Below are 26,792 nucleotides of genomic sequence, written 5' to 3' on the forward strand. Positions count from 1 at the left end.
ATGCCTCGACAGCAAACCTTGCTAACTGCGTTATTTTCAGGGGCATCCACAGCAAAAGGTCTGGGGGATGGAGCAAAGCCTTTGTATAAGTACTTCAATGCTTACATACCATTTATAACTAAGATATGGCAGTTTCTAGGTACAGACAACCATGACTATTTTTTTTCTTCTCTCAAACATTCTTTATATCACGTTCATGTCTCAGCAGAACAAACAGATCCATAGAATTTACTGTTATTGTAATGCTTTAAACAAAAATGGTGTCCTTTTAATAAATGTGGTGTCCTTTTAATAAATGTGCATAACTATGCATTCTATACTAAGCAAGAAATTGTACGTTTGGAACGATGCCACGGTCGCCGACACAGCTTTTTAAGAGAGCATTATTACAGCAACCAAGTACACGTGTAAACCTGGGTAGCTTCATTCATGCAATCGTGAATGAAGATACTCTACAAATATGGAAATTCAGAGATGAATAACATTTTTTGATTCTAATAGGTTTTAAAAAAAATAAAATTCTATCTAGATAGTTGCATTAAAAGAGGTTATCCAATTAAAGCATGCAGAACTGTAATTACATTGTATGAGCATTGAGGTCTGAAGTATATTGCCCGGCCCAATTAAATCTTTATGCAGTTAACATTAGCCAGCCACTAGGATAATACTAGTAACACCAACCTCTCCTTAATACAGCTGAGGCCCTGACTGAGCCCTACTAATCAAGTGTTGTCCATCACTAATTACATTTAAGATTTCCCTTTTATTTCTGTTGTGTAAAACATTCCATCAAACCAGAAATGTAGGTTTCCATTTGCAACTTTCATTATCTCAGAATAAGGTGGATTGTAAAACATACGTAACACATGAAAAAAAGCGTTCGCTGTACCACCTCGCAAAACGAGAAACATACTATGGCAGCAATACGGGGTAAAACACCTCTTACATTTGAGAACTCACACTTAATCTTCTTTCAGGACTTAACTAGAGCCACACGTCAATGGCGTAAGTCTCTGCTACATTTACTTGCTAACAGTTCTAGTGTTGTGCCTTTCTTGTGCCAATCTGCACATTTCGTCTACAGAGACACTTTATCAAGCAATATAATAATACAGATAAAGTGTCTCTACGGTGGTCAGAATTTTTCAGGATTGCATTCTCCCATTTTTTATTTTCCATGGTGTAATGCATAGTTGTACTCCAAGTTATACCTATGCCTGTCATTGCTACATTTTTATATATAACTATGCGCCTGTGTCAAAGCATGGTCTGGACAATTACCCATCAAATTCTGTAGGTTCCGGTCTCCTGTTTGGCGTCACTGATTTCCCTTCCTGCTCAGAAGTTGGAGGTGGCGTGTCCGTTTCCAGTTCATCTTCTGAACCTGTATCCAGTAAACCTTGACGCTCTTCAGGCACTTTTGATGCTTTTTCTTTTTTCTTAGATTCTTTCGGGATCACTTCTACTATTTTTCCATAGTTTCCTGTAAAATGTATTATGGGATGACATTTGATTTATTTATTTTTTGGCACAGAAATAAAGTTAACTAAGATACAGTAGTAGTTCTTATTTGGAAAAAAAAAAGTTTTGAATCACATTTTATGAGTTTTTCTATATTCCTGTCCTAATCAGATGCCAAGATAGATATCATACTTTGCTTATTGTCAAAGTGGAACTGCCAGTTTAACATTTATAAAAGTTACACAAAAAATCAGACTTCAAAAATGTGATATGCTGATTAATGTGAAAAAAACTATGTATACAATCTTAAAATATTTTTTTTTAATTTTTGTCCGCATTTAAAATATGTAGCTTTTTAAATTGTAAGAATAAGAGTATAGATGTAAGCTCATTTGAGCAGAGTCCGTATCACCATGCTCCATTTGCTTAAAAATGTTTGTTACATAAATGTTTTGTTCCATATATACATAGTTGTGGACTAGGCTGGCATTTAATATATAATAATAATGTTTATCGAAAAATAATTTTCCTTACCAATAGACACTTCACACTTGACTGGTTTGTTGCCAGTAATCGGGTCAATCATTGTGAGTTCAAAGAATGCACCAAATAAAAGGAATTCTTCCTTGACCCCCAACGCGTTCTACAAAACACAAAATATGACAATGTAATTTTAATTTGTTTTGATATCTCATTTAACAATCTTAAACTGTAATTCAAAGCATTATAACCACTTCCTCTTACTGAAGAGATTATGGTCTAAATATCCTGGCTCGGAATGTCAGTATTGTGCATCTTTTGGTGTGTGGTATCAACACATATAGCAAGTTAAACCTAAATACCTTGGACAAGCTGCCCATGACTGAATGAGTTATTCACACGATGTCAGATATTCTGCCGCCTGGCTATTTAACTCAGGCTGATGAAGTCTCTGATGAAAAACATAATTTGTTTTGGTTTTTTACCTCTGCCCTTCCAGGATGTAGAGTTCAGAGGAAAAATAAAAAAAAGTCTCTGAAGAAGTTGCCTATTGAGGCAACCACTTGCTAAGCAGCTTATGTGGAATATATATTAAATCAAATTATCCAACTTTGTATAGCAAGTCACCATTTCATTGGCACATAAAATTAATATTTAAAGGACAACTAAAGTCACCCAGACCACTTCATTTCAATGAAGTGGTATGGGTGCAGTGGTCTTAATGTTTTACCTTGAAAAGTTAAAACTTTGCCATTTTTCAGAAACTGCAAAGTTTAACTTTAAAAGTTACGCATATCTAGGAGCTTCCACTGTAGCAAAGAAAGGTTAAACACGCTGAAGTGCATCCGCTGTAACAACCAAGTTTAACTTGGTCATATGATGTTCGATACCCATTAGGACTTTAAATGTCATCAAATGCAGCTCATTGGAAAGCACTGGATTTTATGTGTTCCTATGAGATGCATTTGATTGGGTTCACAGGTCCTCTATGATGAGCATTGGATGGCTCCTCAATGACATTAATGATGTTCTGCATATTATAATATTCCTCACCTCCTACAAGCACATCATAAATGGAGAAGAATGGCACAATGTGGTTACAAGATAAAGCTCCAAAATCTTGAGGGACTTAGTGATTACTTCAGTGTAAACTTAAGTATTTTCCAGTATTTACCTCAGGAAGTGGTAGAATGTCATCAACCTGGACAGTGACTTCATTAGGCTGCTCCTTGTTCTCTTCATCTCCCTCACCTTCCTGTTCATCTTCTGCCACAGTCGCCTTTTCCTTTTCCTTAGATTTTTTGCTCTTTTTCTTCATCTTAAGCTTGCTGAATGCATTTTTCAAGGCCTGTAAAGGTTTCTTTTCTTGCATATTGTTGTTGTGGAATATTTCGACTGAAAGGGCCACAAGGATGCGACCTCTGTAGAATACGCCTTCACCGAGACCTTCGTTCATGTCCCGATGGATATCTCTCAAAGTGTAGTTTTGGGGAGAACCATAAAGATTCACCCAAGATGGTCCAAACGTTGGGTTAAATCCAGCTGTAGATGAAAGCATAAAAGTATTTTGTTTTGTAAAACAAGTAAAATGTTAACATAAAATTGAGTTGGGAAATGTAGTTAATTTAAAATGGAAGACACTAAAACCTATTTGAATAAATAGTTTTGTTGAAAAGACACATTTTTCCATTATGTTTATGGCATACCTCCCAACATTTCAAATGGACAAAGAGAGACATTTTAATTGAGGGTGTGAGTAGGGTGTCACAGGGGTAGGGATGTTAAAGGAAATGTTTGGTGCCTTATTAGTAACAATTTATGCAACTAAAATGGAATTTAGAAGAAGAATAAAGTATATTATTTACACAGACTGAATTGTGTATTATTATTATTATTATTATTAGCGTTTCTATAGTGCCAATGGATTTTGCAGCGCTTTACAATACATTAGACAATTACAAAATGGTACAGTGTAATGTATCTTTATTGTATTTTAAAGACATATTGCTATGACTATTATTGCTGTAGAGCTCTGTTATACATTCAGACACACCAACAATATGCAGCTCCTACAAAAGATGAACATGGTGATAGACAGGAGGGACAGTGGGATTTAGGCTCACAATAGAGACTGTCCCTCCTAAATTGGAACTCTTGGAATGTATGGTTTATGGCCATAACATAGGACAGAGATAGGCAACCTTTGGCAGTCCAGATGTTATGGACTACATCCCCCATAATGCTCCTACACCCATAATGCTGGCAAAACATCATGGGAGGTGTAGGCCAAAACATCTGAAGTGCCAAAGGTTGCCTATCCCTAGGACCTGTGTATCTACAAAGCCAACATTATTGTTTGGAAAACTCACCATTTCTGCTTGGATCGGAAATCTGTTGCAGGTCAATATAATGGGTGGCCAGTGCAACATCTCCAACATGGGCATCATCAAGAACCTGTATTTTAATTTTCCTGGCTAGAGGAGGAAACTGCTCGATGAAACTGACCTGCTCATTCCATTCAGGGATAATGGTATCGGACTCCACAGAGGTTTCACCCTTAATAAGTTAAAACAGATATTAACCATGTTAAAGAAAATAGCATGCTTGTTGGGGGTTTAGAAGTTTATATCTATGTTTGGGTTTCACATGATCCACTTTAAAAATGAATTTCACTGCTCCTTGTCTGCGTTGCCTATTATTCAATACATACTTGTTAATAAAGTAGTCAAGGGGAAGGCTATTGAGACCATTGTTTGTCAATTACACTTCTGTTATTGCCGCTAATCTTTAAATACAGTTGCAAGAAAACGTATATGAACCCTTTGGAATGATATGGATTTCTGCACAAATTGGTCATAAAATGTGATCTGATCATCATCTAAGTCACAACAATAGACAATCACAGTCTGCTTAAACTAATAACACACAAAGAATGACATTTTGCCATGTTTTTATTGAACACACCATGTAAACATTAACAGTGCAGGTAGAAAAAGTATGTGAACCCTTGGATTTAATAACTGGTTGAACCTCCTTTGGCAGCAATAACTTCAACCAAACGTTTCCTGTAGTTGCAGATCAGACGTGCACAACGGTCAGGAGTAATTATTGACCATTCCTCTTTACAGAACTGTTTCAGTTCAGCAATATTATTGGGATGTCTAGTGTGAATCGCTTTCTTGAGGTCATGCCACTGCATCTCAATCGGGTTGAGGTCAGGACTCTGACTAGGCCACTTCAGAAGGCATATTTTCTTCTGTTTAAGCCATTCTTTTGTTGATTTACTTCTATGCTTTGGGTCATTGTCCTGCTGCAACACCCATATTCTGTTGAGCTTCAGCTGGTAGACAGATGGCCTTAAGTTCTCCTGCAAAATGTCTTGATAAACTTGGGAATTCATTTTTCCTTCGATGATAGCAATCCGTCCAGGCCCTGACACAGCAAAGCAGCCCCAAACCATGATGCCCCCACCACCATACTTCACTGTTGGGATGAGGTTTTGATGTTGGTGTGCTGTGCCTCTTTTTCGCCACACATAGTGTTGTGTGTTTCTTCCAAACAACTCAACTTTGGTTTCATCTGTCCACAGAATATTTTTCCAGTACTGCTGGCAACATCCAGGTGTTCTTGTGCAAACTGTAAACATGCAGCAATTTTTTGTTTGGACAGCAGTGGCTTCTTCTGTGGTATCCTCCCATGAAATCCATTCTTGTTTAGTGTTTTACGTATTGTAGATTCGCTAACAGGGATGTTATCATTTGCCAGTGACTTTTGTAAGTCTTTAGCTGACACTCTAGGATTCTTCTTCACCTCATTGAGCAGTCTGCGCTGTGCTCTTGCAGTCATCTTTACAGGACGGCCACTCCTAGGGAGAGTAGCAGCAGTGCTGAACTTTCTCCATTTATAGACAATTTGTCTTATCGTGGACTGATGAACAGCAAGGCTTTTGGAGATACTTTTATAACCCTTTCCAGCTTTATGCAAGTCAACAATTCTTAATCGTAGGTCTTCTGAGAGCTCTTTTGTGCGAGGCAACATTCACATCAGGCAATGCTTCTTGTGAAAAGCAAACCCAGAACTGGTGTGTGTTTTTTATAGGGCAGGGCAGCTGTAACCAACACCTCCAACCTCATCTCATTGATTGGACTCCAGTTGGCTGACATCTCACTCCAATTAGCTCTTGGAGATGTCATTAGTCTAGGGGTTCACATACTTTTTCCACCTGCACTGTGAATGTTTACATGGTGTGTTCAATAAAAACATGGCAACATTTCATTCTTTGTGTGTTATTAGTTTAAGCAGACTGTGATTGTCTATTGTTGTGTGATGATGATCAGATCACATTTTATGACCAATTTGTGCAGGAATCCATATCATTCCAAAGGGTTCACATACTTTTTCTTTCAACTGTAGATCAAAAGTCCCAATATGCACTATTTTTTTTACGCTAATATTATCATTATACAAGATATGTCTGGAAAGTATCCGGCCATGTAATATAAAAAATAGAGACATTTATTGAAGACGATACAGAAAACATTGTGCATAGAACAATGAAACCCAAGTCACAGTTGGCATCTTGGGACCTCATACAGTTTTCCCAGCGTCTCTTCCACTTTTCAAAACACTCCTTTTTTGGAATCGCTATAAGTTACCTCGTTTTATTCACCTGAATCTCATCGACGTTCTCAAATCTATTCCCTTTCAAAGGTGGTTTTAGTTTTTCTGAAAAGCCCGAAGTCTCAGGGCGCCAAATCTTTTAACAAATTCTCAACCATCTTTGAAACGTTTGTGCCATACTCATTGCATCGTCCCTGGAAGGCTTCTGAATGCAAATAGTTTCCACAGATGATTGTTCAAGGTTAAACCAAAATTTGATGCTGATCCATTGCTCTACTCGCTCAGTCATTTTCAATGTGATGGCCACACAGTACACCTGCTTACTCAACGGCATCTAGTGCCCCCACTGACTAGTACAGTGAGGCCGTCATTGTTCATGCATGCGCATTCCAGTCCAGTCTCCTTGGCTGTCAGGTTACATTCTTGTTATATTAACAATGGCTGAACTTTTTCTAGACAGACCTCGTATACACAGAGTTGATAGTAATGCCTAATAAGGGGCCACTATAAGATCATATTCTAAGCACAGGTAATAACACTTTCCAACAGTAGGAATGTTGTGTAACTTAAATTGTAAAAGTCCCAGTGCATTCCATTTTCTAAAGGGGGTGATTAAGTATACAAGATACTGTTTGCTGATATTAACACTTTTAAATAAGAGTCAGAAGGAACCACAAATACATTTGGCATACCTGCTGGCCGGAAAATGACACCTGGACATATGGATCGATAAACACTTTCTTATCACCCATTATTTTCGAGAAACTTCCCATGATCCCAGAACTCATGCTTGGTAGACCCTCTGCTTTGTATATTTTAATACATATTTGGGACCATGGCCTTTCTGCAGGAACCTTCTTTGGAAGCAATAAATTCCTGCAAGAAACGTGCAAGACACATAAATTACACATGTTAGCATGAACATGTTTTACCTGGTTTAGCCTACCACCCGCTCACACCCACTTACTTTTCAATATCATCATTTTGGCCGCCGGTGGAAGACGGCGGCGCATTCATAGAGTCTCCCTTTGTTACAACAGAGAGAGTGCATTTCACAAAACCTTTTATTCCAGCTCTGGTGTCCTTTGGGTCAGTGATAACGGCCCACTTCTGGAGAAACCTGTGTTCTGGAAAAATCAGGGGTGTCAATGTATGTATTCAAATTGGGTCATAAAAATATTTGCTCTCCTTTATTACTTTTTAAATAAATCCCAATTTTTTATGAAAAAAATAAATGTACACTAGGTTGCAAGTACCGTAACACTTTTAGGACTTAAGATGACAAGTTTTATAGTAAAAAAGAAAAGTGACGTTTGAAAATATATTTAAATGGAATGAATATGCTACCTCAAATACTGATAAATATACTCGTAAAGAAATATAGTTTAAGAACTCTAAATAGAATATAATATCATTACTCAAATTATATACTATCAATATTTTTATTTTAATGAAACTATACTCTGTCATCACAGCTAGTTCATTAAAATGCACATAAGACACACTGTGCCCATTAATCTTTCTTATCTCTAATTTGGCTTATAGGAATTAGGAAATTAGGTTAGTAACATGAAACTAGACATGACATAGCCACTTTTATTATCATGTTAAATCTCATGTAGAAGATTGCGTCGCATTCTAGAAACTTTATTTGCAATAAACAAATAATCTAAATGTATGTTTTATTTTGTGTTAATTTTATAAACAAACTCCAAACATAACTTTGTGATGAACTCAGTGTGGACTTATCTCAGACAAACTAACCAAGCAGAATCTAGACATTATTCCAAATGGCCTCATCAAGAGTTGCGATCGGAAAAGTTTTAATGGGACATTATAATATCTGGAGAAATTTTGAAAAATGAATAAATGAGGCATTCAAATACCCACAATCACTTTTTCTATTTACTTAATTAAACAGTTTTATCAGAGAATCACTGTGGTCAGTAGGTGCACATACGAAAGAAAGCCCTATGCATTTCACTCTAGGTACTAATCATAGGCTTAGTAACGATTGAGGAAACATGTGAAAGTAGGTAGGTTTGCAAAAAGATTTGGACAATTTTTAATAAACGTTATTGAAAAAGAAAAGCTCTAATTACATGATTTATTTGGCAGAGGTACTGGAAGTTGACAGAAACACATAGCGACAAGAAGACTTTCAACTTTTGACTAAAAGATTGAATACCTGGCTGGTTGTACACTGTCCCAACATCTATTTTAAATAGCCCAAGACGTGTTCCAAAAAATGAGATTTTCTTTGCATGAACTACCTGGAAAAATAAATATTGTGCAGTTTTAAAGGACGTTTTTCACTGAATCATATATTATTGGTCATTGAGATGTGTAGATGTAGCTGTACAGAGGACACATTCATCTGGTGAATGCTGGGTTCAGAAGTCTAATTTACAACAAAAATGTCTTCTAGGAGTCTATTCACTAAATGTGAAATTACGTGACAATAGAATGAAATGGGGAACGGCAATTTTATAACATGACAGGAGGCTTCGTATTTGCTTAAGTCTCTCTTTACTAGAACTCCACAGCAGCACAGAAAACAACCAATCAGAGAAAAGTTAGGTACTATAAAACTCCCCTCCCCATGCATCATTTCCTCTTTCTTTGCTGCTCCGCATCAGTACAGGTCAGAGTACCACTGCCTCCTGCTTATGTGGGTGGCTTTGGGTTTTATTTTGACTTGTTAGGATTAATTTCTGGTATTTTTACCTATTTGTTGTCTGTACCTTTTATTTAGTATCATATATTTTTCTACTTTTATATATTTACATGTTATATTTTTGTACTTATTCGTTATCTATACTTTTTAGTTAGTATCATCGATATATGTTTACTTCTTATTTTGCCTCCCCTGTCTTCTTGGGGATTCCTTTCCTCATGTGGTAGTTTTTAGGGAGTTCTTGGGGATTTCTTGTCAGCCGTGCCTTCCCCCTTCCCCTCTCTGCATGCCCCGCCATTCGTCCCCGGGCTGCATGCACGGCATAGGGGTTTCAGGAGACTAGCCTCTGGCTGTCTCCTGATTTCTCCGAACCTCTTTGTATTTTACTGGCGACCGTGGTACTCGCGGTCGGCAGCGAGTACCCGGCGACCGAGCCACCCTCCCACGCGGCCGCCCCGCTCTCCACGTGGCCGCCGCCACACTCAGCTCCTTCTCTGAGCCGCGGGCAGCCGAACGGGTGGAGGAGGGTGCCCCTACTCGTAACGGCCCCTCCTCCGTCCACGGATCACAGCTCTGCCCTTTGCCGCCCTACCGGGATTCCCCGACGGATTTACTGCAGGTTTGCCTCCCCCCTTTTCATTTATGCCTTATATCTCATCACAGAGACATGATGTACACCTACAGGCTTAGACCTGGCGCATTATGCCCAGGGTGTTTCATATAGGAGTAATATGATGCCTGAAAGGCTGTAGATGTGTGACTTTCTTTAGAGGAATATTTACATGTAAAACGCTTCCGTTTATATTCTATTTTGTTACTTGTAATTCTGTCCTTATTTCCCATAACCCACCTTTTTATGCTTTGTGGATCATACATACTTAGGTCACCCTTTATCTTTAGATGCCAGTGTACATCTAGACTGCAGGATTTTTAGTTGGCTTTACATTCTTGAGATTGCTATAACATTTTTGCTGTCAGGGTATATCACAGATTTAGTATTACAGTTTGCTGTGTGCCTTCTGACAGTGTAGATCACAGATTTAGTTGTACTGACTGTGTACTCAGAGTTTTAGCTTTCCTGACTACCTGTATCACAGACTGCTGTGAGTTTCGCTACTGACATGTGGGTTTGCCGTCAGTGTATATCTCAGATCGCGGAGAGTTTCTGCGGTCAGTGCGTATCGCTGTCTAGTGTGCGTTCTCTGTCTGGGTATATCACAGTTTTTCTTCGAGTTACAGGTGTATATGAACGCAGTTATACAGGCTCGGTACAGGGGTATACGGTGCCAGTTAGCTCTTGGATTCATATCCTTCTCAGTGCATATTTTTTCTAGCCCAGCTGCGAGGTCCCAGGAGGGACTACTCTGATATGTTTTCTCTGCCTATGGCGTATATATGAGCTACAGACCTGGCTCTGACTCTAACTGGTATGGGAGACCAGTCGACGCTGATACCTTACAATCTTATCAGGTTCTTGGGGAGAGTCATTGAAGTTGGCTATTGTTTAGCCCTACTCCTGGAAGTGCCCATGGTTGCATATCATTAAGGTGGTATGGTGATGGTAATATGCTACGACATTTCTAACGATCTGTGTGTGCATGGCATACCGATTCACGCCTTACGGAGAGTATCGCCCAGTGTATCTTACGTTCACGGACATAGTGGTCACTCGGACAACTTCCGCTTTACCCGCTACAGTTGGAATACCACTGTTTGCCTGCTGGGCATTTATGAACTGCCAGTCCTGGTTCGGGTTACTCAAACGGCATTACGCTGTCTAAAGGGTTGGTGTCTAAGGGTCCTATGTCACAAGAGGCCCTGAGGATCTACAAATTTTGGGACCTCTATTCGAACCCAGAGGTCCCCGTTACTCATTCAATACCCATTGTAAAGCGCTACGGAATTGGAAGGCGCTATATAAATACATGTTAATAATAATATAACGGTAATACACAACCCATTGATTGGCCTGCTATGTCTGTGCCCATATTAACGGCCTGCTATGTCTGTGCCCATAAGATCGGCCTGCTATGTCTGTGCCCATAAGAACGGCCTGCTATGTCTGTGCCCATAAGAACGGCCTGCTATGTCTGTGCCCATAAGAACGGCCTGCTATGTCTGTGCCCATAAGAACGGCCTGCTATGTCTGTGCCCATAGAACGGCCTGCTATGTCTGTGCCCATAGAACGGCCTGCTATGTCTGTGCCCATAAGAACGGCCTGCTATGTCTGTGCCCATAAGAACGGCCTGCTATTGTCTGTGCCCATAAGAACGGCCTGCTGTTGTCTGTGCCCATAAGAACGGCCTGCTGTTGTCTGTGCCCATAAGAATGGCCTGCTATTGTCTGTGCCCATAAGAACGGCCTGCTATGTCTGTGCCCATAAGAACGGCCTGCTATGTCTGTGCCCATAAGAACGGCCTGCTAGGTCTGTGCCCATAAGCACGGCCTGCTATGTCGGTGCCCCATTTATTGGCCTCCTATGTCGGTGCCTATTTGTATGGCCTACTATGTCGGTGCCTATCTGCTTGGCCAACTATCCTGTGTCCATTAGTTTGGCCTGCCGGGCCCGCTCTATTGGTGCCGAACCCCCTTTTGGCCGCGGGCCTGGGGGAATATCACTGAGAAGCCACTGCCCACCAGTGACACGGAAATAGGCAGGTGTCCGGACAAGCACCATTGCCATACTATCCAAGAGGACACCAATATACGGCCATCTGGATATGGTAGGTAGGGTGAAGGCCCTAAACCTCAGACCTGAGGGGCAAGTTTTCTTACTAAGACCCCGGACACACATCCGCGGTTTGCGCCAGTCCGGCGACGGCACATCTCCAAGGAGAACTTTGCACAGGCAAGGACCGGTACTCAGTCACCTACAGGAGGACGCGGTGTTTTCCTTGTCTTTATCAACTAACTCCGTATCTGCCTCCCGGTATCCATATAGCTATCGGTAGTTATTCCCGCGTAAGGTTAGCTCCTGGCCCTGTGCAGTGGGGCTTACTTGTCTTGCCTTCCGGCCTGCTATTTGCCTTCTAGCTGAGATAGAATTTGCGTTTTTTTACTCATACCTACGTTATTGTCTTTTTCGTGACTTCCTTTTCCTTTCGCTCGGGTCGTCGAGAGGCCTGACTTGGCCTCCTCCGGCCTCCCGGGTGCTCGTGGATTGCGGAGAACGTCTCCTGCTTTCCTCAGACTACCAACGGTCCGCCTGGAACCCGCGCGCGCGCACGGGATCCGGACGGTCAGTTGATAGTTTTTCCATCTTTTTCCCGTAGATTACCCTCAGCCTTATGCTGATACTCGTATTTGGTGTACCCTATAGTTGGTCACCCTGAGTCTCTAGGGACTCTAGCTTGGATCACAGGAGGGTGCGGCCCTCCATCACTTCGATCCGAGGACATTTTATCTTCTGGAGCAGAGAGCGAACCCCTCTCAGATACGGAACCGGACACTGATTTGTTATTAGAGGGCGCACCCCTCCCTCAACCTCAGCCAGAGACTGAGCTGGATACAGGGGTCATGTTTGGAGGAAACATTCTCATAGAGAGGAACGGTCACGGATGCAGACTCTACTGTTTGGTTATTTACGGGTACGGCCCGCTCAGACTATCAGCCGGACGTTAGCACGTTATTTGACCACATTAGTAGAGAGCGCGGCTCTCTCATACACTCGTCGCTCTACGGTGCCATCCATTTGTTCATCACACAGGCTTGTACCTGTGCAAGACATCGATGACCACATGGAGGGGCGTCCCTCCTGCATTCAAGTAGATCTGACGTCCGTGCTACTGATTCCGATATAGAGGACTGCCTGGTCATGCAAGATATCCATATTTAGACTGGATTTCTCTAGTCTATCTCCTGCAACGGAGGGATATTCTCGCTGAGGTATAACGAGGGGTGACTCCCACTTATTTATACACATTCCTGGAGATGGTTCGGATATCGGATGGAACCCAGGTATTATGTGAGTGCAGGTTTGGGTGTATTCGGCACCATAGAAAGCAGAGGATTGCTTTCTGTTTCTGGATATCCAGACCATTGTACAACTGCTCAGACAGTTTTCTCCCATATTTAGGTGGCAGGAGATACGGGGACCTACAGGGAGCAAACGGGCTCTGCCTTGCTCGGGTAACAGGATTAAGGAGGGCCTATTACCCGCTCTGAAGGTACAAACCGTACGTATGGTTCACATGGTAGACCGGGAAACCCGGTTTGTCTTGACCTCCCCGGTCATCAGATCTTGGGATAAGATGGCAGGACTGCCCCGTCTCCTCGAAACGCATACCTGGTGATCAGGGTTCGGAGATGGAGGACCCTCCGTCTATACTCTAGTTATTCCTCACGGGAGCCGTTTTTGTTGGATTCGCGCTACCCTACTCTTCAACTATCGTCGAGGAGACCTACGAGACCTTATGGTGGTACCTGCTATACCACGACTCCTACACAGACATCTTTCACTCTTGGACGGGGGCATTTCTGGATGGGAATCTGCGTTCCTGTTTGCACTTCCCATTCCTTTGAAGATTTCTGAGATTCCCTATTCCCAGAATAGTCGACCACCGTTCCTCCACTCAAGTTCAGTTCGAACCCTGAATGGACGTCCTTTGGAGCCTTTTCTCTACGGCGTCCGAAGTTTACACAGTCCGTTTGGAATATTGGAATCACTTAGTATGCGGCTGGTTTGGCCACACTATCGCCTGCATTATGAATTTATGCTCGGATGAGACACCCCACCGGGTGGGACAGGAAGGTACGAAGAATCCTCCTCGATTATTTTGCGATTTTGGTGGTGGTCTTCGGTGCATTCCTTGAGATTGGAGATCTCCCTGCAAGGCCGCATCGCCGAATGGCCCTGGCACGATCGGAGGAGCCGCCTTACGGGTCATGAGTTGAGACTTGGTGTCAGTTTTTCTCCTCGCGACCCTAAGTCTTGGATCGGATTTCAGAGTTATACAACTACAGGAAGGTGGCTAATAGGTCAGCCTACCAGCTCATGGACCGACTTCTAGGAAACTGGTCGCTACTCCACGTACAATGGATTTACCGGCGGATGGTGCTTTTTTTCCCTATCTGAGATACTTCGTCGGTTGGCATCTTCTTTGACCCGTCGGCTGTCATTTATCGTATTTGGAATGTCCAATTAGGATTACTCTGATATTTCCTGGAATAATAACCAGCGACACAAACAGCGTTGGATTGGTGAACTGAGCGTTGAAACAGCAAATACGAAGCCTCCTGTCATGTTATAAAATTGTAGATTATGCTAGCTTTAGTGTACCTATAATCTTAATTTTATTAATGACAGGAGGCGAGTATTTCCCACCCATTCTTGTCCCTCCCTTGTTTAAGGTTATAGTTTAGATTATCAGGTAAGTATGCAACTCTGTTTGTTGTCTCTGCTACCTGTCGCTTGTTCCTTATGTCTGTGTTCTTTTCCATAGTAGGGTTGGGATATTTACATATTAGGTTAATTTGGTTGCTACGTTGGGTACCTACATGTTTATTCAGGGTACATTTCATTGGATAATCAACCTGTTCGATTCTGTTTTTCTCTCGTTTCAGTTTACAGTCCATCTACACTATCTAGTTTGACGGTTTCACTTGGATGGTGGACATCGTTAGATTCATCGTATCTAGGACTTCGTTTCTTCCCCATGATGTTCTCTGCCTTTTATTCTGTTTTGTCGCAGCTTGAAAGAGGAAATGATGCATGGGGAGGGGAGTTTTATAGTACCTAACTTTTCTCTGATTGGTTGTTTTCTGTGCTGCTGTGGAGTTCTAGTAAAGAGAGACTTAAGCAAATACTCGCCTCCTGTCATTAATAAAATTAAGATTATAGGTACACTAAAGCTAGCATAATCTACAATTTTGGAACAAAATTGCTAGGTTAGTGACATGACAATTTTGGCCTTACATGTGCAATCCCTTTAACGATTCTCCATCATTTCCAGTTTAATCCCTTAACCCCTTAAGGACCAAACTTCTGGAATAAAAGGGAATCATGACGTGTCACACACGTCATGTGTCCTTAAGGGGTTAAGGGACAACCGTCACCTCAAAAATATTTTTAATATATATAATAATTATTTCATCAAGTTTTGAATAGAATTATATATAATTATTTTTTTTATATATATATTTTTATTAATTAAATACATGTTTAAACTGAGAAAAGTCAGTTTACTATCTGCACGGGAGCAGGGAGGACCATAGAGACTAAGTGTTGGTTTTCAAACACTGTCTGACCCAAGGTCATGTATATGTCTGAATGATCCTGTCATATACTAAATGTAAGGATGAGTTTTCTAAATTTTTACATACACTTCATTTAAAATAAAATAAGTTTTCTTTTAAAATTTGCTGAAATTATTATTGTATTAACACTTTTTTTGAGGCGACAGTTGTCTTTTAAGGACCAATTACAGTCTTTGCAGTAATAGAATTATATATTTCTTAAGGATCCGTTTTTCAAAACAGAAAGGACAATTAACAACTCTGGGGCTAAATAAGTCGGACATCAAATGCCAGCATACGGTCTTCAAATACCAGATTATAACGAAGCAAAGTGTAAAATGAATAAGGCACCAAAGTTTTGCTAACCAACACCAACCACTCATGCCGAGACTCTATCTTGGTGCCAGGAGTCTGTTTGTGCAGTGTTTACCTACGAAACCCTACACATACTGAATTTAACACTTCAGCCACTGGGGGTGTAATTCTACCTCCAACAATGTCATTGTGGCGTCACTATCCAGCTCTAAACAAGAATTACAAATTTACCAACAAGGCAATTGTACGAAAACACCTGGAGGGGGGCAGACATCATATGGTGGGCGGTGAGGTCTCGAACGCCTTCTCTGATCCTTTCCCTGGACGCGGAGAAGGCGTTCGACAGAGTGCAATGGCACTACCTATTTACACTACTCGAACGACTGCAGATGCCAGAAGCCTTTATAAGGGGCATCAAAGCCCTTTATACCCAACCGAGGGCGCAGACCAAAGTGCCTGGTGCGATCCCGACCCCGTTCACAACAACCAACGGCACAAGACAGGGCTGCCCCCTCTCCCCCCCTACTCTTCGTCCTCTCGTTAGAGCCTCTCCTGCAGAGGATAAGAGAGGACGAGAACATCTCGGGTGTACAGGTGGGAGGTGAAGAGTTCAAAGTCTCCGCATATGCGGATGACGTCCTGGTCACACTAACCAAACCTGCTCAATCGCTGCCCCGACTGGTGACAATACTGGAAGAATATGGCAGCGTCTCAGGCTACAAAATCAATCTAGACAAAACGGTAGCCATGCCAATAGAAATGGACAAGGCAGGGATAGACAACATAAAAAACACCTACCCCCTCAAACTTACACGATCAGACTTCAAATACCTTGGGGTAAAACTCACGGCAGACCCGGAGAGGCTATACAGCGCCAATTACACGCCCACCATCCAGGCGCTCTGCAGGGACCTAGAAAAATGGCATGAGAGGCCCATATCGTGGATTGGTAGGATGCATGCAGTCAAAATGACTCTGCTTCCACGTATATTGTTCCTATTTCAAGCCCTTCCAACTAAAGTCACAAAGCAAAACCTACAAACACTACAAACACACATAGACAACTTCATCTGGGCACAAAAAAGACACAGGATAGCTCGACAGACTTTATACCGACCTAAAGCGAGGGGAGGGCTGGGACTCCCGAACCTCTACCATTATTACCTCGCAGCCCAACTGGCCCAGATAATAGCATGGCATACACCGGAGGGCGCACATAGATGGGTCGACCTTGAGACAAAACTAATGCACACTGACCTCCCTCAATTTTGGATTTGGGTGCCTAAACAAGACCGACCATCATTGCATACATCTTGTCCAGCGATCCTTAACTCCGTTAGGATCTGGGACTTGACAGCCACTAAATTCGCCCTGAAACATACACCCTCACCGCTGACTCCGTACCTACGGAACAAGGCGTTTGGGCCCGGGCTGAGCGCACGAGACTTCAGGGGGATAGAAAGCACAGGAATGCAAAGATATAATCACATGTACATAGGGGACTCCTTCAAATCCTTCGAAACCCTACAAACTACTGCACCTCTAACGACCAAGGACGTCTTCCGACACATGCAGTTGCGTGACTTTGCCAAACACCCGAACATAAAGAAAGCAGCCCAGACCCCTATGACATTTTATGAACGGCTATGCGACGCCGAAACGATCCAAAAAGGGATGATTACAACAATTTATGCTCAGCTCAGTGCCCCAGAAAGGGGAGCCACAGACCCAAATTACATACGCCAGTGGGAAACAGACTTAGGGGGAGCAATAGAAGGAGAGGACTGGGTAGACATATGGGAAGCAACAGCGAAGACATCAATATGTGTGCTACATCAGGAGCAAGCATATAAGATGCTCATGAGGTGGTACACCACACCTGCTCAGCTCTATAAGATGGGGAAAACAACGACAGACACATATTGGAAGGGATGCGGCGGCAAAGGCACCTTCATCCACATGTGGTGGGAATGCCCTGAGGTGACAAAATTTTGGAAAAGAATCCAATCACTGCTCCAAGAGGTCCTCATACGACACATAGACCTAGATCCCTGGGCGATCCTCCTATCCAGACCAAATGACTGCCTTTCTAAAAAAGAACAACAACTACTAAACAAACTTACACTGGCGGCTAGAAGGGCACTGGCACAAAAGTGGCTACAGCCCACGGTCCCCACTGACAATGACGTGGTAGTTAAAATCAAAGATACTTATCTAATGGACAAACTGACTGCCCAAATAAGACATACGGAAAAATCATTCCAAAAAATCTGGCAACCATGGGAAATTTATACCAATGAATAATTCCAAAATAACTGAGAATCGCGAGCTGCGGCTCGGCGTGCTTCTGCCTGCCGGGCGCCCCAACGAGCAAAATACCTCCACCTCCTATAACTACCCCCCCCCCCTCAACCGTAACTCACACCCTACCCTACCCTACCCTCTACCAGAACGACCGCTCAGTACCTCAGCTGGCTTGACATACCAGACTAGCAAGACAGCCTCGACTGGGTAGAATAGGACGCTAAGACGTAAAAGGCGAGAGGCAACTGTGTTACTGTAACGAGAACCACCTCGTAAACGCAGAAACTCCTCGCCCACCAACAGAATCCCAGACCCATATAATGTTAACTGGTACATATGCTGTGAAATGAAGTACTGAACTTCCATGACCATGTCAATAGTCATATATTTTTTTTTCTTTTATTGTATGTTTAAATTTGATACTTGGGCTACCAACGCCCGGATAATAGAAAACCAGCGCCGAACGGCACAATCCTTTATATTTATATGTGACAGCACGATATACATCTTGTTAAAACACTATATAATATGTCTATAAAAGGCCCCTGCGTGGGCCATCTACTGTATTTTTTGATGCCGTTACGGATGCTGAAACAAAAATAAAGAAATTAAAAAAAAAAAAAGAATTACAAATTTAAGGGTTTACACACAAAGCGAAGATTGTGAAAAGACAGTTTGTGAGTCGATTAAGTCCAAACGCTGCAAGGTGCGATGCCTATTGTGCTTATTTGAGTCTATCCATTGCTGTTATTTGAATATTAAATGTGTCTGCAATTGTTAATACAACCTGCTTATGCTCTAAGAAAATCGATTAAGATATATTTACCAAAAAAATACTCGTGCTAAATTGTGTATTGAATTGCAGTTTTGTTTTTTGGGGCATGTCAGTTCACCGCAGCTAATTGTGTAACAAATAAACCCAAATTCCATGCATAGCATTTATAAAACAAATGAAAAGTACTTACAGATATTTCGATGAGTTTATTGAATACAACCTCACGTGGCTCGAGGAATTCAAACAGAAAATACTAAAAGAAAAAGTAAAATTATTGGAACTATTGCAAATTAAGACGATTAAAATGACTTTTTCTGATAGTTGCATTTCTGAACTTTAGAGTGAAACTATCACATCCCAGTATTTTCAATAATATGTGTCCTTTTCCCATATATTTAACAAATAAGTATTTTCTCTGTAATTAAAGAGAATACAGGTAAAGAAAATGAAAGTTCATTTATAGATGGAAGGAGAAAGAAAGCAAATAGATCAGCACATTTTTTATAATGAGAACAAGACAAGAAAACAGCCAAGAGCAAACAGAGTAAGGAGATCAGAGCACCCTCGCCGCCTCGGATTCTAATACATTTGCATGCCTCCCAGCAGCCCCACTGGACCCCAGGGACAGATACACGCCAGCTCTCCAGGTAGGGAGGCTGGGCGTAAATTCTTAAAGTATTTTAATAATATTAATAATTAGTGAGTGTATGTGTGTGTGAGTGAGAGTGTGTGTCTGTGAGTGTATGTGTGTGCATGTGAGTGTATGAGTGTGTCTGTGTGTGTCTGTGTGTGTGTGTTTGTGAGTGTCTGTCAAATCAGTAAGAGTCTGTCATTGAGTCTGTGTGTGACTATCAGTGTTGGTCTGTCAATGAGTGTCTGTCAGTGTGTGTCTGTCAGTGTGCGCATCTGTCAGTGCGTGTGTGTCAGATCTGTGAGTCTGTGTCTTTCAGTGACGTCTCTGTGTTTGTCATTGAGTGTGTGTGTAACTGTCAGTGCGTATCTGCCAGTGTGTGTCTGTTGGGGAATGTGTGTGTGTGTCATATCAGTGAGTCTGTCTGTCAGTGACGTCTGTGTGTTTGTCATTGAGTGTGTGTGTGACTGTCAGAGTGTGTGCTTAACCCCTTAAGGACACATGACATGTGTGACATGTCATGATTCTCTTTTATTCCAGAAGTTTGGTCCTTAAGGGGTTAAAGGGACACTATAGGCACCCAGACCACTTCAGCTTATTGAAGTTGTCTGGGTACAGTGTTCCACTCCCTTTAACCCTGCAAGTTTAATTATTGCAGTTTCTCAGAAACTGCAATAATTACCTTGAGGGGTTAACTCCTACCTGGTGGTTTTCTCTATTGAATCACAACAACGTACTATTAAGTGTATAGACCCACTGTTTCCATTTTATTTAAGATAGTGCATCAAAGTACTCAAAAAGAACCAACACTAGTGAAAATGAAGCTTTGTAGAAATGAACAAAATCTTGTCCATGTGTCTAATCGGAGTAATTAAGTTCTTGTGCTTGACCCAGAGCGCAAAATCTGCGTAATTCAACCCACCTGGTTATAATAAGGGCAGTTGGTAGATTTCTGAGTCAGTGTGTGCCTTTTCTCATCTCCAACCTTGATATGTACCACTGGATTTATGTTCACCCCAACAAGTTTCTGGGCTTCTATGACAGTGACTGCAATCTGCAAAGAGAACATTAAAAATTTGAAGAGTATGTAGAAGACGGGTTTTGAATCATAATGACTAATGGTTTCATCCAGGGCCAGTGCTTCCTATAGGCCCAACTTATAGGGGGGAGCTGGCAGAAGCTTTGCTGCTCTGCTCATTTAGCCGCTCCTTTATGTTGGACTCAAATCCGGCGCCATCCACCTCAGTCTGCTCAGCCAGGCCCCCCACAAAGACTCCTATTGCCACAGCAGCATGAGGGCGCTTTGATTTCTCACTCCCGGCCTCCCGCCCCTTGTCCTGTATGTGGGGTCAAGTGGGCAGGAACATAACAGGGCTGAGACGAAGTGAAGGTGACCAGGCGCAGCGAATCTGCCAGTTTGACATGCAAAGCAAAGTCATTTAAGCAATAAATGTAAGTTGGTCAATGGGTATCACAACTGTGTGTTTCAAAGAATTTGTGTTTGTGTATGTCGTCTGCTTGGGTTAGTGTGTGTCTGTATGAGTTAGTGTGTGTCTGTATGGGTTAAAGTGTGTCTGCATGGGTCAGTGTGTGTCTGTATGTAACAGTGTGTGCCTGTGTATTTGTCTGCATGGGCCAGTATGTGTGTCTGCATTCATCAGTGTGAGCGCGCGTCAGTCTGCATTCATCAGTGTGTGAGTGTACGTCAGTCTGCTTTCATCAGTGTGTGTGTGTGTGTGTGAGTCAGTCTGCATGGGCCAGTATGTGTGTCTGCATTCATCAGTGTGAGCGCGCGTCAGTTTGCATTCATCAGTGTGTGTGTGTGAGTCAGTCTGCATGGGTCTGTGTGTGTGAGTCAGTTTTCATGGGTCCGTGTATGTGTGTCAGTACATGTGCATCAGTCTGCTTGTGTCAGAACGTGTGTGTCAGTCTGCATGGGTCAGTAAGTGTGTGTTTGTGTGTCAGTCTGCATGGGTCAGTATGTGTGTGCGATTCTGCATGGTTCAGTGAGTGTGTGTCAGTCTGCATGGGTCTGTGCGTGTGTGTCAGTCTGCATGTGTCAGTGTGTGTGTATCAGTCTGCATGGGTCAGTGCATCTGTGTCAGTCTGCATGGGTAAGTCGTCAGTCTGCTTGGGTCAGTGTATGTCAGTCTGCATGAGTGGGTGGAGCAAATGGGGCATCAAAATGTTTTTTTGCCTAGGGCAGCAAAAATCCTTGCACCGGCCCTGGTTTCATCTGGATCTCACATGGTCCCTACTTTAGTTTACAACATATGGTAGATCCTTGAAAAATGACCTATATGGATTTAAAAGTAAATGTAGAAATTATACTTGTTCCGTTATTCATGAACAAAAACAGGTATCTTTATACATCAGAATAGGTTTTATAAATCAATGTATATGTCACATTTTGTTGCAGTCTTGTCAGAGGGACTTCATTCTCGCTAAATTAGACCCTTAGATTAGCAAGCACATACTTAAAGGGACACTCCACTGCCCGAATACAAACTAAAAATAAATAAATCACTACTTCAGATCAGATATAGCCTCAATGAAAACATGCATACATTTAATTACGCATTTTTTTTATTCAAGGTATGTCTAAAAATCAGCCAGCATAATCTGCATATTTGTTGTCTGAAGCCTTTGCAAGCCCTCCCCTTCTTCCCCAGTCCAGAGTTTCTGTGGCTGTCTAATCACAGACATTACAATGCAGCTCAATGAGAAATCTTTGCAAGACAGGTGTTCTGAGCAATTACTGCCTCTTGAGTTTAGCTCTAATGAGCTAAACAACCAAATGTAACAGGACTGGTTATCTTGGAGGGGGAGGGGAGTAACAAAGGTTAAAAATAAAAGTGCCAATTACTACTGAAATCTGCACTTTTTCTTAAAGGGACACTATAGTATAGGCACCAAGACCACTTCATATCATTCCTTTAATGACTGCATTTATTCTGTTACAACCTAGAGGTCAATGTATTGATGCCACACTTTGATTTGGTTTGAGTCTGACCAGGGCCATCTTTAACGCGGGGCAAACGGGGCAGCTGCCCCGGGCCCAGTTACTCCTGGTGGGCCCAAAGCAGCTGCCCTGTGGCCCCGCCGCATAGCCTGCATAAAAAAAAAAATCACCTCCCCTGCCATGAGCCCACGGTGCTGGTATTGAGGCTGCCCCGGGGCCCGTACTCTAAGGGGGCTCACCGGGTGGCCAATACACTTAGGGCCACATGGTGAGCACATTTCAGCAGGGGCCCAGTCGGGTGCTGTGGCCCTTTAACAGCACGACCGGGCCCCTTGCTTAACAGCAGCCTGGGAGGAAGTGACGTCCGCGACTTGCTTCCTCCCTCAGAGATGATGAGCCGCGCGGGAGGAAGGCTAAGCCAGGAGGCAGCGAGGAGGGGGACTGAGCAAAGAGAGTCAGTCCCCAACTCCCAACCCACTCAAGACAGCACACTGGACCCCGGGGAAGGTAGGGTGTCTACCTGGGGGGTTTAAAGTGTAAAGTTTGCATATGTGTGTGTCAGCATGTCTGTGTGTGTGTGTGTTTGTCAGTAGGTCTGCGTGTGTGTCTGTCAGTATGTCTGTGTGTGTCAGTATGTCTGTGTGTGTGTCTGTCAGTAGGTCTGTGTGTGTGTGTCAGTAGGTCTGTGTGTGTGTGTATCAGTATGTCTGTGGATCTGTCAGTAGGTCTGTGTGTCTGTGTGTGTATCAGTATGTCTGTGTGTGTGCACCATTATGTCTGTCTGTGTGTGTGTCAGTATGTCTGTGTGTCAGTATGTCTGTCTGTGTGTGCCAGTCTGGGTGTGTGTGTCTGTGAATGTATGTCAGAATGTCTTAGTATGTGTTTATGTGTGTCAGCATGTATGTCAGTGTATGTATCTGTGTCCATATGTCAGTATGTATGTGTCAGTATGTCTGTGAGTTTATGTGTCTGTGTAAGTATGTCTGTCAGTTTGTCTGTCTCTATATGTGTCTGTATATGTGTGTGTGTATCTGTATGAAGTCTGTGTGTGTATCTGTGTATCTGTATGTGTGTCAATGTATCTGTATGCTGTCTTTGTGTGTTTCGGTGTATCTGTGTGTGTGTCTGTGTATCTCTCACACCTCACCCCTCTGCCAGTCCTTACATTGGCTTCCTGTATGCTATAGGAGTCAATTCAAGGTACTAACTCACACCTATAAAGAACTGAACAACTCTAGCCCCTCTTATATCTCCTCACAGATCCATAGGTATGTCCCTTCTCGGTCTCTCCGCTCTGTCCGTGACCACCTCCTGTCCGTTGTCCGCACTCGTATGGCCAACTCGCGCTTGCAGGACTTCTCGCGGGCGGCTCCCTTCCTATGGAATAGCCTGCCTACCGCCATCAGACTCTCCCCTAGTCTTGCATCTTTTTTTTTTTTTTTTTTGTAAATCTGTTTATTGAGAGATTCATGAATGCATCGAAATCAAGCGGTTAGGACTCGCAGGTCCAACATTGCTGATCAAACAACATATGTAAACGGTTAAACATTATTAATGGGTGGTTAACAGAGGATCAGCGGCGATCAATGCAGTGTTATATATACAGTGGCAAGGAGAAGAAAAGAAAAAACAAACGTGGGTAACCCCGCGTAATAAACTCTTTATACACTGAATCCCGGGGCGTTATGCAGTATTCAGGAATGGGCGGTGTCCGGGAGGACCTGCCCTTGTGTGCAATACTCAGTGTAGGAATCTACCTTACAGTGCGCTCGACTTTATTATCTATTTGGAGAGTAAGGTATCCGAAAATTAGCGAGCTAGCAGTGTCAATGCCAGAACAAAACCCTGGATATAATAAGGAAAGCTGCAGGTACTGAGGTGAAAACCCCAGATCTTGAGTTAACCTGGGAGTTGGATCCTATGACTAACAGTAGCTTCGTATTTGACACATCGACAAGCCCCATCATCCCAGCCTTGGGTTAGGCCTATAGGTCATCACGTGTCGTTGCATCTGAGATATGGGGGGGGGAAGCGTAAGGGATTTCACTCTCTCGAGCATCATCAGAGGTGTGCATTGTGGTATGTGTTGTGGGTGCTATTGTTATATGAGGAGAGATTGTATCGTGAGTGCGTCACATCTGGGACCTACGTCTCGGTGGGTGTTGTCTCGCCATAAGGCAGTTGACTACCACATCTAATAGCCAGATGTTTCAGAGCCCCCCATGGGTGTTCGCTAACTTCTGGTAATTTCGTGTGTATGTCTCAAGTCACCTCTTCGTGTTTAAGGAATTAAGTGTGTAGTCGTTATCCTACAGTAGGTGTCTAGGAGACTCCTCCAGACCGATTCCGGAACCCCGGTCACCGACAAGAGGGGTAGAGGAGGGGGTGAAAAAGGATAGGATGGATGGGATAGTCGGGGTGTTGTCTCTTCTGCCTAGCTCGGGACGACGCGTGCCCCCGTCGGGCCCCCCGATATGCCCCCAGTACCACGGCATCGTGAGATATACATAAACCACGGCGACCAAACCTCCGTATGTTTTGTTTCCCTGCCAGTTAGGGCCGAGTAGGCTGCTTCGGCACCCTGTATCTCCTCTACTCTGCGAATCCATTCGGATTTGGAAGGTACATCAGATGTTTTCCAATGGGCTGGAATGTTGGCTTTGGCGGCGTTGAGCAGGTGCCGCAATATCGACTTCTTGTACGAGGAGACTGAGGACGTTGTGATGTGTAGTAAAGCGAATTCTGCAGTCCAGTCTGGGATATCCCCCAGGATCAGTATGATTGTTTCCCTGATCATCTCCCAGTATGGGGTTATAGCCCTGCAGTCCCACCATATGTGCAGAACTGTTCCGCGCGTCTCTTGACACCTCCAGCATACAGATGGAGGGGTATGGAGGGGAATATGCGGTGCAATAAAGCCGGCGTCCTATACCAATGGGAAATGAGTTTATAATTCACCTCTTGGTAATAAGAACTCATGGAGCTCTTATGTTGCCATAATAATGCTGTATCCCACTGTTGTACCGTGAGAGATTTTCCAAGTTGTTCCTCCCATTGTCTTTTGAATGTCTGTGGTGCTTCTGCATGATTGGTCAGGAGGTGCTGATATAAGACGGAGATGGCGTGTTCCACCACAGTACCCCGGTCGCAGAGGCGCTCAAACCATGTGAGGGTTCTATGTAGTTTTTCTTTATGTGGTAATGTTTCATAAAAGTGCAGTAGTTGGAAGTAACGGAAGCAGATGAGAGGCGTTCGTGATCTGTCGCCCAACAGCGAGGGCAAAGTCCTCAGCCCCCAACCCTCCAGAACTCTATGTATCGGTATGTATGTCCCTATGTCCTGTAAGGGCCAAGCTATGGGGGGAAGTCCCCCACCTATGGCCTCATTATACGTGAGCGGGAGCATCGGGCTAGGGGATGGGGATATGTGGTCCAGCTGTCTCACAGATCTCCATCCCACCAGGGTTTGGAAGACCAGTCCCTCCACTGGGAGGTGGACCGGTGAACGTCCCGGGGTGCCCCATATTCGTTCTTCCAGTGTCGGACCAATAAGACCTCTATCCAGTACCACCCAATGCTTGGCGGAGGACGTTACATGCCAGTCTAGGATGCGTTGCATGATCGTGGCCTGATAGTACTTTCTAAAGTTGGGCAATGCCAGTCCACCCTGGATTCTAGGTCGGCAGATGATTTTGTGTCGGATCCGAGATCGGCCGCCTCTCCAGACGAACTTGAGCACCGCCGTCTTCAGGGTAGAGAAGAAGACCGGCGGTATAGCAAGAGGTATGGTCTGCATAAGGTACAGAACCCGCGGAAGAATGTTCATCTTGATTACCGCGACTCTGCCGTGCCATGTGATGTGCGGGTGCGCCCACCTGGTGAGGTCCGAGAGTACGGTCTTCAATAAGGGTGCGAAGTTGTGTTGATAAATGCTATCCGGGTTCTCAGACACCCAAACCCCCAGGTACCTCATCTTGTCACGACACCAGTGAAATGCGAACTCTGTCTCCAAGGAACGGAATTCCTCTGCGGGGAGCGTGATGTTCAAGACCTCGCACTTCGAGACATTGAGCTTAAATCCGGATATCTGCCCGTATCTATCGAGTTCCTGGAGGAGGCACGGCAACGTGATCCTGGGATTGCGGACAAAGAAGAGGAGATCATCCGCGTACGCTGCCACTTTGTGTTGTACCCCCTTCCAGTCATACCCCTGAATGTCTGGGTTACTGCGAATCGCTTGTAATAGAGGTTCCAGGGAGAGAGCGAACAGTAAGGGCGAAAGCGGGCATCCCTGTTGGGTTCCGTTGTTGATCGCGAAGTCCCCAGTCGTGGC

General features: G+C 43.3%; 1 protein-coding gene across 1 annotated transcript in view; it reads right to left on the reverse strand.

Moving 5' to 3' along the window:
* The window catches only part of LOC134611650 (fer-1-like protein 4), a 192,427-nt gene that overhangs the window by 105,535 nt on the left and 60,100 nt on the right, over window positions 1-26,792 (reverse strand). Inside the window, exons 9-17 of the mRNA XM_063455751.1 lie at window positions 20,421-20,552; window positions 19,058-19,120; window positions 8,750-8,834; window positions 7,529-7,688; window positions 7,254-7,437; window positions 4,311-4,497; window positions 3,116-3,483; window positions 1,996-2,104; window positions 1,282-1,483 (exon numbers count right to left, since the gene is read on the reverse strand). Of these exons, the coding sequence (XP_063311821.1) occupies window positions 1,282-1,483; window positions 1,996-2,104; window positions 3,116-3,483; window positions 4,311-4,497; window positions 7,254-7,437; window positions 7,529-7,688; window positions 8,750-8,834; window positions 19,058-19,120; window positions 20,421-20,552 (1,490 nt within the window). The remainder of the gene's footprint in view (window positions 1-1,281; window positions 1,484-1,995; window positions 2,105-3,115; window positions 3,484-4,310; window positions 4,498-7,253; window positions 7,438-7,528; window positions 7,689-8,749; window positions 8,835-19,057; window positions 19,121-20,420; window positions 20,553-26,792) is intronic.

Source organism: Pelobates fuscus, chromosome 5 (assembly GCF_036172605.1).
Source record: "Pelobates fuscus isolate aPelFus1 chromosome 5, aPelFus1.pri, whole genome shotgun sequence".
Taxonomy (NCBI): Eukaryota; Metazoa; Chordata; class Amphibia; order Anura; family Pelobatidae; genus Pelobates; species Pelobates fuscus.